Raw genomic sequence first — 14,992 nt, forward strand, 5'->3', positions numbered from 1 at the left:
TACTGTTGTTTTGAGAGGATGCAGGCATATGGCAAATTTTAGCTAAAATAAGATGTGCTACATCCTTGGGAGGACAATCTGTGTGATGGATGCTACCTTCCCTTTTTATTAGAACAGCATGACAGAAGACTTACGGCTTTATTTAAAGTATCTGATTATCAGAATTAAAAGCCATGAACATTTAGACTAGAGAATAACAAAGCATATTTTAAAACTTGAAAACGTTCTTCTGTGATTTACATAGCATGCCTCTTCTCAATTTTTTTTTTCATATAAAAATGTTTAGAATGTTTTGTAGAATGTTACAGTGAGATAGTGGTACACATCTATAAGGTACTTCTCAAAAATCCTACGAGAGGCTTCAGGCTATGTTTTATTACAAGTGATGCGAGCTAAAGCATGAAAGAAGTGAACCCTTGGCCACCATTGAAGAGTCTTTCCTAGCTGTCTCCTTCCAGGGAAGATATTTTGGGGATTCTGATCTGTGTCTGAAAGAGATAAAGGACTCGTTCCAGAGCTCCTCAGAGTATATCCGATGACACAGGTGAACTCTAAATCCAAAGGCTTTCTGTCCTTAAGGGCCACTGCAGGTTTGAATGAGACTGTAACACTGGGCTGGATGACTGAGCAGGATTTAATTCAACCTGCAGTAGTTTAGACTTCCAGAGGGAGTGCTTTGCCTTTCTGAGGAGGGAAGGCTCTCCCTCAGATGCATGGAGGCCTTGGCCTGCCTGTGTTCCTTAAGTCTATCTGAGCACTGATTAGAATGCTCCTCTCATTTATTCTATTGTAATGATGTTTTGTTTTGTCTTCTCACTCAAATATGTATGTCGCCAAAAGTTAGCTCTAACTTAATCATGCACTGTGATAATATAAGGTATCACGTGCATCAGAATTTTAGTGCATTTTCAGTGAACACAGTAAGATACTTTCTTATCTAGTACAATAGTATAAGGTATCATGCCCATCAGGTTACATTTTTGTGCATTTTCAGTGAACAACATGGGATATTTCCTTGAGGTAAGCACATATAATATTGAACAAGGATCAGTATTTTCCATTAAGTGAAAACTGTCACTTTGCCTGGAAAATAAACAGAAACACAATAATCTAAAACTGAATTGGATTTGATTTAATAAGCTATTCCTTTGGAAGCATATATAAAGCAAAACTTCAAGAACATGGTACCTAACACTCATAAGGGGCTTTAAAGCCATTGTAGACTCAGACAAAGTAAACAGATAAAGATTTATATCTGTAATTGTAAAGGTACAACGTGATTAATGAATCTTTAGTAATAATGACCTAAAAGACCAGAAGATGGCAGAGTTTCTCCAAGAAACTCAAATCCCTTTAAAGAGGAAGTTGATACAAGAAAATTAAAGTGCAGCTTATTAAAATAAGCGGATTTCTTGAAAGTACTAAGTATTTGAGTGAGAATGCAATGCTTCAAAAGCAGATGATTTAATGAAATTAAAAAATAATATAGAAAGTTTCCTGAGAGTTGCATTTATCATTTATTTTGCAGACAGGGCATAAGATACTGTACAGAAGGACTTAAAACTGCACGTTATTTGTCCTAACCATACAAGTAAGATAAATCAGCAGCTACTTATAAAGCAAGTTCTAGAACACATTCATGGGTTGGCACAAAGGCAGATTGACTTTTACCGTTTTCTCATTCATTGGTATATTTCAGAGTTTAATCCTGTTGATGGTACTGAGTCCCTGAGAAAAGCATAAGTTGAATACATAATATTTTCTAAAGTAGGAAACTGTACAATAAATTGTAAAACTTACATTGAAAAGAGTTTGAATGAAATGATGTTTTGATATCTCAAATACGCCCTTTGCTTGTTGAGTTGTAAAATACTAAGTTACTCTTAATAAACAATTGTCCTGGCTAAACACACACTGATGGCCAGTGACATCAACAGAGGACAGATGCCAGCTTTACAAATCGAGAGTGTGTTTGCATTTCCTATGAATGGTTCAGGTATTTGATGCATCTTTTCCTTATTCAACAAATACTGATTGAACAGTTTGATTCCACGTGTCAGTGTTTAAAATACTTACTTAGTCTTTAGCTCTGTCTCTTTTGCTGAATAAGAAATTGTAGAGAGATATTTCAGGTTATGCTAGATAAGCATTTTTCTTTATTTATCGTTCCAAATTAAGCCAGAATAAAATATGTTATTTAATTGCATTAACATAAACTAAGAAACCAATGGGAGTGATTTCAAATTTGAGAAATATGAAATTAAAATAGAAATTTGGACTCATTTTCATCAACCTTACTGGTTCTAGGCAAGTCATTGTCATTACCTCTGCTTGCTGGTGATATTTGGAGCCATTTCATCCTGTGTCCAGTAATTGCTTGAATTTTAGTTAATGGCCAGTTTTGAAGCTGTCAGGATCTTAAGCAAATGACTAAATCATTGTGAGGAAGCATGGCTTCTGCAAGTCTACATCTAAGTAGGCTCTGACTTTAAAATAGCAAGTTCATTTCTGTTAATTTCTGTATAATTTAGCATGTAAGTAATTTCTAGCTATGAGTATGTCCCTTCACTCCTTTTTAAAGTATTTTTCATCAAATAGAATCTTAGGGAACAGTGAGCATAAAGGGATGTACACTCTATTCAAAGATTGCTGAAATCTAATTTGCTCATAATAAATTAACCAGAAAAAACTGTTTCTTCTGTCTACTGTTACATTATACGTTTTCTGGTAATCTACTAAACTTTGAAAGGATGAATAGATATAGAGCAATGAGAGCCTGATTAGGAAAAAGAGGTATGGAGACATTTTAAAAGGTTGATATTCTGTTAAGTAGTAATTTAGTTTTACTGAAAAGTCAATAAAGGCTGAAAAAGTTTAATTTTTTAATGAATGTTCTATTATAAGTAAACATTGAGATGTATACAATTATTAGGGGAGGAGGGCCGAAAGCATCCATCATGATAGAAGAAAGGACTGTCAAAATGATCCTACCAGAATTCTATCCAGATTATGAACTCCAAACAAGTATAACTTTTTAAGTAATGACCTTATTACTCTCAGTTTCCCAATATTATAAAATCGATGTGTTCTCTAAGAATCATTTAGATAGACAAACCTCTGTGGGAATCTATGGATGTAGAAACAACAGCTAGAGAAGGAGATTCAAATATTTTTGGTTCTCTTAAAAATAAATACTTTACTTTTTTCCTTCTGATTACAGCATCTTCACAACTATTTCACAGTGACACTTGGAATTCCTGCTTGGTGTTCTTACGTCTTTTTCGTCATAGCCACCTTGGTTTTTGGCCTTTTCATGGGTCTGGTAAGAGATAATACCAAACATTTTTCTGTCTTTAAGGCAAAGTGGATTTCATGTACAACTAATAGGCAGCCAAGAAAGAAAAAGCGCATAAAATATAGTGTTTTGTGTAATCTAAGTAGTTAAGTAGCATTTGCTTGTTTGAGACTGCTTTCAATGGTAATGTGAGATATAATTGAAAAATTATTAAATTCTTATCACCAATCCTATCCCTTGAATATTTTGGAGTCACTGCCTAGAGTATAGACAGTAATATAAATAAAAGAGAGACCCTACTTGAATTGATAGTTTCTAAGACAACTGAGTCAGCTGTTATTTCACATATGGCCCACTTAATTAGAACACTGTAGTAGTAAGGCCAGTGTTTTGAATTTGTTCTTTGGGTAGATGCAAGATTTTTGTTTTGTTTTTATCCTCCAACTGAACTAATCCTGACCAGCCGCTTATTCATGCATACACTCTGGTTTTCCCGAGATAGAGTTTGTAAGATAATGTAGTTAAAACAACACAATTATTTTTTGGGCATGAAAATCAGTACCTAATATATATCTGTGCGTTTTCTCCCCAGTGTTTCAGGCAAGAGTTGAATGGTAAATTTATTTATCTAACTGTATAGACAACTATAAAAGTTTAGCATGTTATATTCTTTGTTATTTTTTTCTTTCTCTTAACTAACCTAATCTTGATTAGTTTGATTTCATTTTAAACCCTAATTAAGCCAAAAAGTTTTTAAAAACCTTTATAATGTATACTAATCACATAGTTCCTATACACTATAATGGGAATAATTGATGATTACTAAAAATTTATATAAGAGAACAGACTCTAAGGTAAGATTATCTTAAAGTCTGTCCTAATATTTTATAATGAATTTTGTCTGTTTAGCAAGTTCTTTTTAAAAATAAGCTTAAAATGTTAACAATTGACTTATAGTAAGTCATAACCACCCCCAAGGAGCTAAGGAGGCTTGATTTGACTTTTCCATGAACATACCTAATTCAAATCATGGCTTATCTTTAAGACTTGGCTCCTGATGTTAACTTCAGGGGTGGGAATGAGACTTACTTAGATACCTGTATGTGTCCTTCATTAGGTCCTGGGTATGTTCTGTTCTATTGCATTAATCTTTTTGCTAATTAACATGTCCCCATTGCCCGGGTCTAAAGAGAATCGACACTGGTTATAAATAGAATGCCATTGTGCTTCTCTCATCTGTTGTCTAGTTGCTAGATTTTTCTAGCAGTGTATTTTGGGGCTACATAGTGTGAGGTTCTTGTAGGGGGAACAGTATGTGGTCCCAGGAGAATCAGTGATGGAGTTATAGGGAATGTAGGTTGTGTGTGAACCTGTTGGAAGGCTAGTGAAAATGCTTAGAGGTTTAGAATATTATTTTGATGTTGACTTTAAGTTCATGAAATTGCGTTGGGCCTGCCTGCCTATGCCTTAGATTCTTTTGGAAGCCTAGATTCAGATAATTAGTGCAGAAGGATTATTGAAGCCTTGGCCTGAGGAAAGGAGAGAGTTGATTCTAGCCTGTTCAACTGATTGAGATAGACTATCCTTCCTTAATAAGAAGTTGGGAAAATAACTTTATTTAATAAAAGAACAATTTCAAAGCATAAGAATCATAAATTTAAAAAGATTCATACATTTATTGTTAATAAGTTTCCAAAAAATAAACACGTATCTGTGTTCAAAGTGCCTATTTTAGGTTGTGCACAGTGGGTGAGGCCTGTAATCCTGGCACTGTGGGAACCCGAGGCAGATGAATCATTTGAGCCTAGGAGTTTGAGACCAGCCTGGGTAACATGGTAAAACCCTGTCTCTAGAAAAAATACGGAAATTAACCTGGCATAGTGGCACACGCCTGTAATCCCAGCTACTCAGGAGGCTGAGGTGGGAGGATCACTCGAGCCCAGGAGTTCAAGGCTGCAGTGAGCTATGATCTTGCCACTGTACTCCAGCCTCGGTGACAGAGGTAGACCCTGTCTCCCAAAAACATAAACAAATAAAAATAAAAACAATACATACATACACACACAAATAGAATGCCTTTTCTATAACTGTAAAGTGTAAACACACAACAGCTGGAATGTTTGCCTTTAGTAACCTTTAATTTCTTACGTACTTTTCAGCCTCTTTTTGTGAGAGTTATATAATTTGAAACATCTGCATTCTTATCCCATTTTAAATCATCTATTCCAGAATGACATTTTTGTTAACTTCTAGGATGATAGAGAATTGTTTCTCAATTGTTTACATATCTTAGCCACACAGAGAATATTTATGTAGCATGCCAGTGTAAAGGGATGGTACTGAGGGACAAAGCTGCCTGAGGCTGGCTCTGAATGGCCCAGACTCCTTAAGGGATGATGTGCCTGTTGGGACGCTACGATCTAAATATTTTTCTTGTTCTTTTTTTTTTTTTTTTTTAATAACTTCACCAGCTCAGTCAAAATTAAATGAGTAAGTTAGATAGACTAACCACCTGAGATGAAATTGTTGGTTATACCATTTTCCAGAATAGAAGAATAGAATAAATTAAGGTGAGGGATATGGTAATTACCCTGATTTGATCATTATGCTATATATACATCCATTCAAACATCACATTGTATCCCGTCAGTATATATAGTTACTTTATGTCAATTATAAATAAAAAAAAGAGAAGTCAGAAAAAAAATTATGTTCTAGAATAGCCAGTAAACATTATAACTATCACTTTAAAATGTAAGGTTTTCAAACCTGAATCATTTCAGATGGAATGCTTTTTCTCTTTGTTGTTCAAATTGATTTAAAGCCTTAGAGTTTATTGTTCCCCAACCCACCAAGCCTTCCTGCATCTCATTGCCCCACCTCCTGGGTCTCCTCAGTTTATCATTCAGGGCTTTCTCTGGATCCAAGATCCCCCTTGGAGATCCAACTTAGTTTAGTTTAGAGCAGCCAGGTTGTGCTGCTGTTCTCTCCTGACTGCCCAGGGCATTAAATGCCTCCTCCTTTCAAGTCATCTTCAATCCTTCCCCATCCACAGCTGGTTGTAACATTTGTGAAATGTTCTTCCACTCAGTCAGGGGTTACCCACTGGTGAGGGGCAGCCTATATACAGAGTGGTTTGGTTGTCCAGAATATGTGTTTAAAAGACTTGGTTCATAGTGTCTATCTTCTTATGGCTGCTTGGTTCATCTATTTATAGTGGGTTCTCTGTAGACTTTTGACTTTGTGACCACTGTTCTAAATTAGTATTTTCCTGTATTATGTCACATTTGAAAACTAGGAAATTCTTAATTATATCCTTGTCTCTTGTGAAGACTTTTGACTAGCTGCTAATTAATAGTCTAAGAATATCTGATTATAGAAGCAAGGCCTAATTTTGAGTCCCTTTGGTAATAAATGTCCTATCTCTTCACTGTAAAATCACTTTTTCCCCTCCAGGTCTTGGTGGTAATATCAGAATGTTTCTATGTGCCATTTCCAAGGCATTTATCTGAGCATTCTGGTAAGTACAATTCGCTTCAGTGACATAGAGTGATTTTGGAATTCTGTGTTGTGCTCTTTTGTGCTCATATACATAGTGGGTTTTCTCTCTTATTTGCTAGGTTGCCAAATCATCACTACCAAATTTCATAAAATATGTTTCCTAGGTAGATTTGAACAAAAATTATTTTTCTCCTTCTCTTAAATTAGGAAATACTTCATTTTGGTAAATGCTTTTTCTTTTTAATTGTGTGCTCTTCATTAATCAGTGTCATGTTTTCCTTTAACTGCAACTAGATGTGAAGAAGGGGAATTCAATATATATTGAGTCTCCTCTCTGCCAGTAACTTTCCTAAGTCCTTTAAAAGCAGTCTCCTCAAATCCTTGCGCTGCTCCACACTGCTTCCGGGGCCAGGTGGCCCTGGATTTGCATGTCTTTATTCCAGACTATTTTTAAGACTGCATAAAGATGTTCACGAGAGTTTGTAATTGTTGAATTTTATGTAGGAGTTTAAATAAGCTCATGTTTCTTTTTAGTTCTTGAAGTTCTTGAGGCTTTGAGACTTTAATTGATAATTAGAAAATAGTTCCTTGCGGCGTCGGCCTTTCCGCCACAATCGCCATTGGAGAGTAGCAGCCATGGCTCTTCGCTATCCCATGGCCATGGGCCTCAACAAGGGCCACAAGGAAACCAAGAACGTGAGCAAGCCCAGGCACAGCCGCCGCCGCGGGCGTCTGACCAAATACACCAAGTGCATGCAGGACATGATCCGGGAGGTGTGTGGCTTTGCCCCGTACGACTGGCACGCCATGGAGTTACTGAAGGTTTCCAAGGACAAATGGGCCCTCAAGTTCATCAAGAAAAGGGTGGGGACACACATCCGCACCAAGAGGAAGCGGGAGGAGCTGAGCAATGCACTGGCTGCCATGAGAAAAGCCGCTGCCAAAAAAGACTGAGCCCCCTCCCCTGCCCTCTCCCTGAAATAAACAGCTCCACCCAAGCCCTGGCTCCGCTGCTGTCCCGGGGTGGGGGTGGGGTTTTTCAAGCATCTGTTTGGTGCCGACTAAGCCATGCCACGAATCAAAGCCCTGGCAGAGCCACCCACCCACCCTTCCTGGGACAGCAGGCAAGGAGGCCCCATACTGGAAATGACTTTAATGATTAAATAGTTCCTATGCCACAATGATTAAAAAATAATAATAATAGAAATCCAATATCAACCAGTTTAGGGAAAAAAATCAAAATTTATTAGCTCACATAACTGAAAAGCCCAGGGATGTTCTAGCTTCAAGCACGGCCCAAGTGATGTTAGGTTTTTCTTTCTGTGTGGCTTATTCATAAGAGTTGTTGACAGTCTGTGCTCATTTTCTCTGTTTAAAAATCCCTGAAGAAGGAGAGACTTTCCCTCTTGAGTCTGGTCCAGAACTTCTTGTTAGTCCTTTGAGTGGCTCAGCTTGTCACATTTCTGAACCAATCACCATGACCAATAGGGTCACTGAGCCTTCTACAAGACACAAAATACAGAGCGTAAAGGAAACTTTGCTCTTGCTGCCCACATGCCCTGCAGAAGTCATTATGGTCCATGAAATCTCCAGAGACAGATGGAGAAGCCCTAAATATGACTAGGATGTCAACCAGAGAATCTATCCTGTGTGACCATAACTTCAAGACAGAAAAAAACTATCACTTTCCCTCTGTTTTTATTTCACAGCTATACATACTCATTTGATTATTAAATTACAATTGTATATTCAGAGGATATTCCTCTTTCTTCCCTCCACAGAGCAGAATCGGAGGTCAGAGGAGGCTCATAGGGCTGAACAGTTGCAGGATGCAGAGGAGGACAAAGATGATTCAAATGAAGAAGGAAACAAAGACAGCCTTGTAGATGATGACGAAGAGAAAGAAGACCTTGACGATGAGGATGAAGCCGAGGAAGAAGAGGAGGAGGACAACCTGGCTGCTGGTGTGGATGAAGACAGAAGTGAGGCCAATGACCAGGGGCCCCCAGGAGAGGACAGTGCAACCCAGGAGGAACTAGAGCCTGAGGAGGCTGAAGAAGCCATCTCTGAGCAGCCCTGCCCAGCTGACACAGAGACGGTGGAAGACTCCTTGAGGCAACGTAAAAGTCAGCATGCTGACAAGGGACTGTAGATTTAATGATGTGTTTTCAAGAATACAGACCAAAACAATATGTCAGCTTCCCTCTGGCCTGCAGTTTGAACCAAATCCTTAATTTCTCCTGAATGAGCAAGCTTCTCTCTTAAAAGATGCTCTCTATTCATTTGGTCTCATGGCAGTAAGCCTCACTTATACTAAGGAGAGTGAGGTGTGACAATCAGGATATAGAAAAACAAATGTAGTGTTGGGATCTGTTTGGGGGCTGGGATGGGAACAATTTCATTTACTTGGTGGCGAGAAAGTCTTGACCAGAGGAGGCCACTCCCAGCCCTAAATAGCACCTTCTACAGACAAGGCTGCAGGCTGAGAGAAATAAAAGCAAAGCAGGAGCCTTGGATCCTGAGCATCCTCAAAGTGTAGCATAGAAACCTTACTTCCTTTTCTTGTGTAAATGATTTATTTTTGTCAAATTGCAAGAAACATCAGGCATCACAGTGCATGAACACTGTTTTACGGATAGCAATTGAGGAGGCCTTGGGTACAGAAAGGAGCTCAGAAGCCATCACAGCCCTCTGACTCTCCTGTGTCATGTTTTATTTCTTACCTTTAATTTTTCCAACTTTTCCACCATGGGGGTTCAGGCTCTCCACACTCTTCACAATTATCTCTTGGTTAGAGGACTCCAATAGCAGCCAGATTTACATGAACTGTGTTGCTTATTTTGACCTATGGGTTTAGGTAATCAGTAACCATAACCCATGAAGTCATGACCACCAAACATCTCAAATGAAATGTTGTAGCCATCAGAGGTTCAAAAGGAAGTAAGGATTTTACAAGACAGATTAAAAAAAATTGTTTGGCCAAAATATAGTGTTTTTATTTTTTTAAGTTTCCTTAACAATATTCTTTTTCAAACCAGAAGTCCTTTAAGTCTTGACAGTACAAGGTGGTCTTGTGAAGAAAAGTTGAATACTGTTTTGTTTTGTTTTCATCTCAAGGGGTTCCCTGGGTCTTGAACTACTTTAATAATAACTAAAAAGCCACTTCTGGTTTTCCTCCAGTGTTGTGCTTTTGGTGGAAGAATTAATGAACTTCAGTATCTGAAAATGAAAGATTTGATTTTGTTTCCATCTTCTGTAATCTTCCAAAGAATTATATCTTTGTAAATCTCTCAATACTCAATCTCCTATAAATACCCAGGGAGCCTAATTTCTTTTAAAAAAATCTATCCATTTATTTTTCTCTTACCTGATTTTTGTGTTGGAATAAATTCATGAAATTAGGTTCCAAGCATATGAACGATGCCTAAAGTTGATTCTATGCCCCTTGGATCCAGATAGCATAATGAGTACAGGTTTATGAAACTCTAAAAGTTTCTGTTGTATTTAAAAAGGAACATGTGGTATATTTCTATCCGGCTGTTTAGATAACCCTTTCCTTGTATTAACTGCGAGCACAGGGCTCACTGGTGGGGGAGGTTCTGAAACTCTCTGCCCTCCTGTGGCTGAATGAAGCTGTTGCAAGACTTGCACAAAGGAGGTTATTCTTCTGACAGCATCAATTTTTAGAGATGATTATTTTTCATCTTTCCAATTCAATTACTTGACAGTCTCCTTCCCTAGTATGGTAAAGTTTAAGAGTCACCAGTAATTGTGCTTTTCAGACAGTGGTGCAGCTTCAAGATTGAGGCCATCACCCAGCTGATGGGCTGGGAGAAACTTGCCATGTCCTGCCCATTTTCTGCCTCCTTAGTCACTGCCCATTTCCTGCCCCTTTGGTGGCTGACACATCTTCACCCAAAGTGCCATGGTTCTGATGGTGGCAGTTCCATCTCCCTGATACCAGGAAGCTTTTCTGGATAAGAGCAGAGCTGGGCCTGCCTGTCCTCCTGTCACTGGATTTCTTTCGCTTAAAATCAGCTGAAACAGAGTTTTCAAAGAACAGTCTACCCAGGTTCACAGGTATTATGGAATAAGAATGGTTTTATAGTTCGGCTTTTCTATGTAATGCCTCCCACTCAAACTGAAATATTCTTTTTTTTTAGTGGAGGACTTGACTAGAGGGGAGGGAAGGCAGAAATACGGTCTACCCTGGCTTTTATAAATATAAAGCCAATTTCCAACCAGACCTCAAATAGTACAGGTTGAACATTCCTCATCCACCAATCCAAAACTCCAAATGCTCCAAAATCTTAAACTTTTTGAGTTCCAACATTATGTCAGAAGTGGACAATTTTAAACCTGACCTCATTTGACAGGTCACAGTGCAATCAAAACTTTGTTCCATGCACAAGATTATTAAAAATATTGTATAAAATTACCTTCAAGCTATGTTGTATAAAGTCTATGTAAAACATAAATGGATTTTGTGTTTAGATGTGGGTCTTATTCCCAAGATATCTCTCATACATACAGAAATCCCCAAATCCAGAAAAATTTGAAACACTTCTGGTCCCACACATTTTGGATAAGGGATATTTGATCTATATCTAATTATATAATAAGACAATTTTTTTTTTTTGAGATGGATTTTCTCTCTTGTCGCCCAGGCTGCAACGGCACAATCTCAGCTCGCTGCAATCTCCGCCTCCCTAGTTCAAGCCGTTCTCCTGCCTCAGCCTCCAAAGTAGCTGGAATTACAGGCGTGTGCCACCATGCCTGGCTAATTTGTGTACTTTTAGTAGAGATGGGGTTTTGCTATGTTGGTCAGGCTAGTCTTGAACTCCTGACCTCAGGTTATCCACCTGCCTTGGCCTCTCAAAATGTTTGTATTACAGGTATGAGCCACTGTGCCTGGCAGAAAATGTATTTTCTTTCTCAGGAATACTTTTAAAAAAACTGAAGGGTGAGGAAAAAAAAATCTTGGAGAAAAGAACCCTTTAAAACTTTAAATATTTATCTGTGGGAACGATTTTTCCTGATTTTCCCTTTTTTAACATCATGGCAAAGATGGATTTTTTACCAGATGTCCTGATAAGTACATAACTAATGTCTTTCCACTTAAGACTTTAGGTTTGTTTTGAATACTTAATATAAACTAAAGGAGAAAAGTTAACCTAAAATAATTTAAACTTAAAATTATATGAACAATTCAATAAGACATTGTGGATTTTTTTTTATAGATAATATATTTGATCCAGAACTTGAGTATATGGAAACATGATTTTGATTTTTAAAATCTAAAAAAAATTAAAATCATGCTTCCCTCTATTGCAATATCAGTTATTTAGTCACAGAATGGTATTTTATGTAAATTAAAATTAGGTGAATTCAGTGAAGGTAACTGGTTTTGGAATGGGAATGTGCATTGCTTCATGTTTGGGGGGTTGGAGCAGGGTACCTTTTCATTGATTAGAAGGAAAGTGTGAAACTTCTGATTACCTTTATGTTGGTTTCTCTTATGATTTATCTCTTGCTAGATCTGCTAAACCAGCGTAGCTTGCTCAGAGATCTCATTAAAGCAACGTACAGGCAATCCACATCTTTCTTTCCCTTTGAAGTATAGCTATTGGATGGGATGAGGGACAGGGCCTGTTGGGTTCACAGGGCCTTGCACTGCATGAGCACATGCTTACAAGCTCATCTTGTGCATAGAATCCCTGCCTGTTAACCACAGCCCTCTTCATACTTTCAAAATAACCACTGTCGTAGAAAATAGATAAGCTTCGGCGGGGTTAGCTTTTGATATTGGAAAAAGCCAAAAGTTTACTTTTTATGGCCAAAATTCCTTATTGACAACTGTGATATTCTGATATGATTTGGAAATATGTAAGTTTACAGAGCCTGCCTCCTGTAAAAGTACCTTTGAGGTAGATGATAAAAGTCATTTTTAAGGCAAATACTTACCATGTGACTTTTTATTAGCAAGTGCATCAGTAGTAGAGCTGGTATGTTGTTTTTCAGGATGGAAACATTAAAGAGTCCAGAGAAAAATAAATTTTAAAGAACTTAGAAAACATAAGGTAAACATGAGATTTCAGCATAAAATCTTTGGTATGAAGTGAGAGAAAGAAGAGGGAGGCTAGTGCTCTTGCTCCTATTGATAGGCTGTGTCCTTCATCTTGGTGTTGGCAGTATTATTTCTGTCAGTATTATAAATGTGTGGTTGGCCCATCTTGTCAAACGTACCAACATTATCGAAAGTATTCATGTTAATCTCATATGCCAACAGAAAATTTCTTCCATATGTAATATCTCTTTACCTTAGTCCTACGTTTTGATTCTCTGGGGGAGATTTTAGCTTGTCTTCAAAAGCCAAATGTGAAGTCACCAAGCTTGGTGATCTGATGGGGCAACTTTTCGAACAGCTTTTCTGGAAGGAAGAGCTTCAGTTGAAAGGCTTTTGATCACTTCAGCCCGGGACATGGCCTTCAGATGGCTTATTCTCAGTGAAGCTTTACGTAGACTGTGACACTGTATATGTGTGACTCATAAAACTTTGATGCATTTCTGAAGTAGTTTGTTCATATTTGTTATTAGACAGCTTCTTTGTGGAAATGCAACTTTTATACTAAAAACATTGCTTATAATGCAATGCATCATAAATTTGTTATGTATATTCTTTGTATTAGTCTTAGCCTAATGAACTTAATTATGCTTCTTTCTGTATTCTTTGCTTCCCCAAGTAGTATCTGCAGCACTTGGGATGAGAAATCCAGATATGTGTTTCAAGTAGTACATTGCCTGAATCACAAATCACTTGATCACAGTATTGTACATAATTCTTGATCCTATTTGTTTCATTTTATTGTAAATTCCCATTTGCATCAAAACCTAATGATCATGATAAGTAAAAACAAATGGTGTACTGCTTTTCATACAAGTATTTTCATAAAAGCCATTTGCCTATGCAGCAAAAAATATTAATTTGTTAAAAAAAATTTCCGTTGTGTCCATCCTCCATCTAGTCTCTTCATTCATTCTTTCTCTTTCTACCTTCCTGACTTGGTGAAACTCAGGCTCTGTGCCCTTTAGTTGCTCTGGAAAGTACACAAAACCAAGGCTGGATCCAAAGATCCAAGGCCTCTCCAGTGTGTTGCCTTTAGAAACCTCTGGGGTCTCCCTCTATCCTGAGGTCTCGGGATAGCCAGATGGTACGGGATGCTACTCCTCCTCCAAGACACTGGATTGACCTTGTCTTTGGGGCTTTCAGAAAACTCCCTTCTACACCTAACACTCCCCACCACTTTAGTGGAAAAGCATCAAGGAGGTAAGGTGGGTCCTTGGAACACCCTCAGAGACTGAAACAATGGAGATTTGATTTTTGTCCTTTGGAAGATGGTTGGGGGAGTGTGGTGTAGTAAGAAGACAGTTACTAAACTTGCATGCCAGCAAGGTCCTCCCTCAGAGATAGTGGCTCAGAATGCTTATTTGCCTATACAGAGAGAGGTCTGTCATGCTGTGTCTGCCTTGATGACTTTGGTTATTCATCCTTACCTGTAGCAAAACTTGCAGCTTTCAAGCCAAAAACACTGAATTATGAATTTAACCCCCTGCTTTGCTGTAGCCTTTAATGCTCATTGAAACGTATTTCACAATAATAGGAATTCTTTCTTAGAACATTTGGGCTTCTTGAGATTGATAACTGTATTATGATAGTCCAGGCTGTGCTAACAGACCCCCAAATTATATCGCTGATTCGCATAGTCCAGGGCAGGCATCCCAGACAATAGTGGCTGTGCTCCATGCAGGTTTTTCTGTGGTTTTTCTGGCCTCAAGGTCAAGGGAGGCTTTCCTGACTGCTAAAGTGGCTGTGATCATTTTCATCCCCATTAGTCAGAAGGAGTAAGAGATAGAGGAACGTTGCTGAGAGGTTTGAGCAAGGCTGCAACACATGTGTCACTTATGTTCACATTTCCTGTGAGAGGACAGTCACAGGGTCATACCTAACTGAAAGGAAGACTAGGATGTGTAATCTTGCTGTGTACTTAAGAAAAAAGGGAACTTTAAGAGGCAGCGATCTCTTGCCACAGTGACTTTTTCTTACCCACCTTTGTAAGCTCAGGACCTTTTATAGAGTAAGCTCCTGGGAAATGGTATGAATGCACACATGGCAAGAGAGGACAGAGTACATGCGGC

General features: G+C 38.1%; 2 protein-coding genes across 2 annotated transcripts in view; both read left to right on the forward strand.

Annotated features, from left to right (window-relative positions):
• The window catches only part of TMX4 (thioredoxin related transmembrane protein 4), a 43,890-nt gene extending 30,081 nt beyond the window's left edge, over positions 1-13,809 (forward strand). The window contains exons 6-8 of the mRNA XM_017523970.1: positions 3,221-3,322; positions 6,752-6,815; positions 8,578-13,809. Coding sequence (XP_017379459.1) covers positions 3,221-3,322; positions 6,752-6,815; positions 8,578-8,948 — 537 coding nt within the window. The 3' untranslated portion in view covers positions 8,949-13,809. The remainder of the gene's footprint in view (positions 1-3,220; positions 3,323-6,751; positions 6,816-8,577) is intronic.
• Positions 6,822-7,980, forward strand: LOC108300968 (60S ribosomal protein L36-like). The gene has a single exon (XM_037736901.1). The coding sequence runs from the start codon at positions 7,433-7,435 to the stop codon at positions 7,748-7,750; it is 318 nt and encodes a 105-aa protein (XP_037592829.1). The 5' UTR covers positions 6,822-7,432; the 3' UTR covers positions 7,751-7,980.
• Positions 13,810-14,992: the final 1,183 nt, after the last annotated feature.

Source organism: Cebus imitator, unplaced genomic scaffold, assembly GCF_001604975.1.
Source record: "Cebus imitator isolate Cc_AM_T3 unplaced genomic scaffold, Cebus_imitator-1.0 Scaffold31, whole genome shotgun sequence".
Lineage (NCBI taxonomy): Eukaryota > Metazoa > Chordata > Mammalia > Primates > Cebidae > Cebus > Cebus imitator.

Coding starts and splice junctions, on each gene's coding strand:
- LOC108300968 (XM_037736901.1), top strand. CDS start 7,433: ATGGCTCTTCGCTATCCCATGGCCATGGGCCTCAACAAGGGCCACAAG.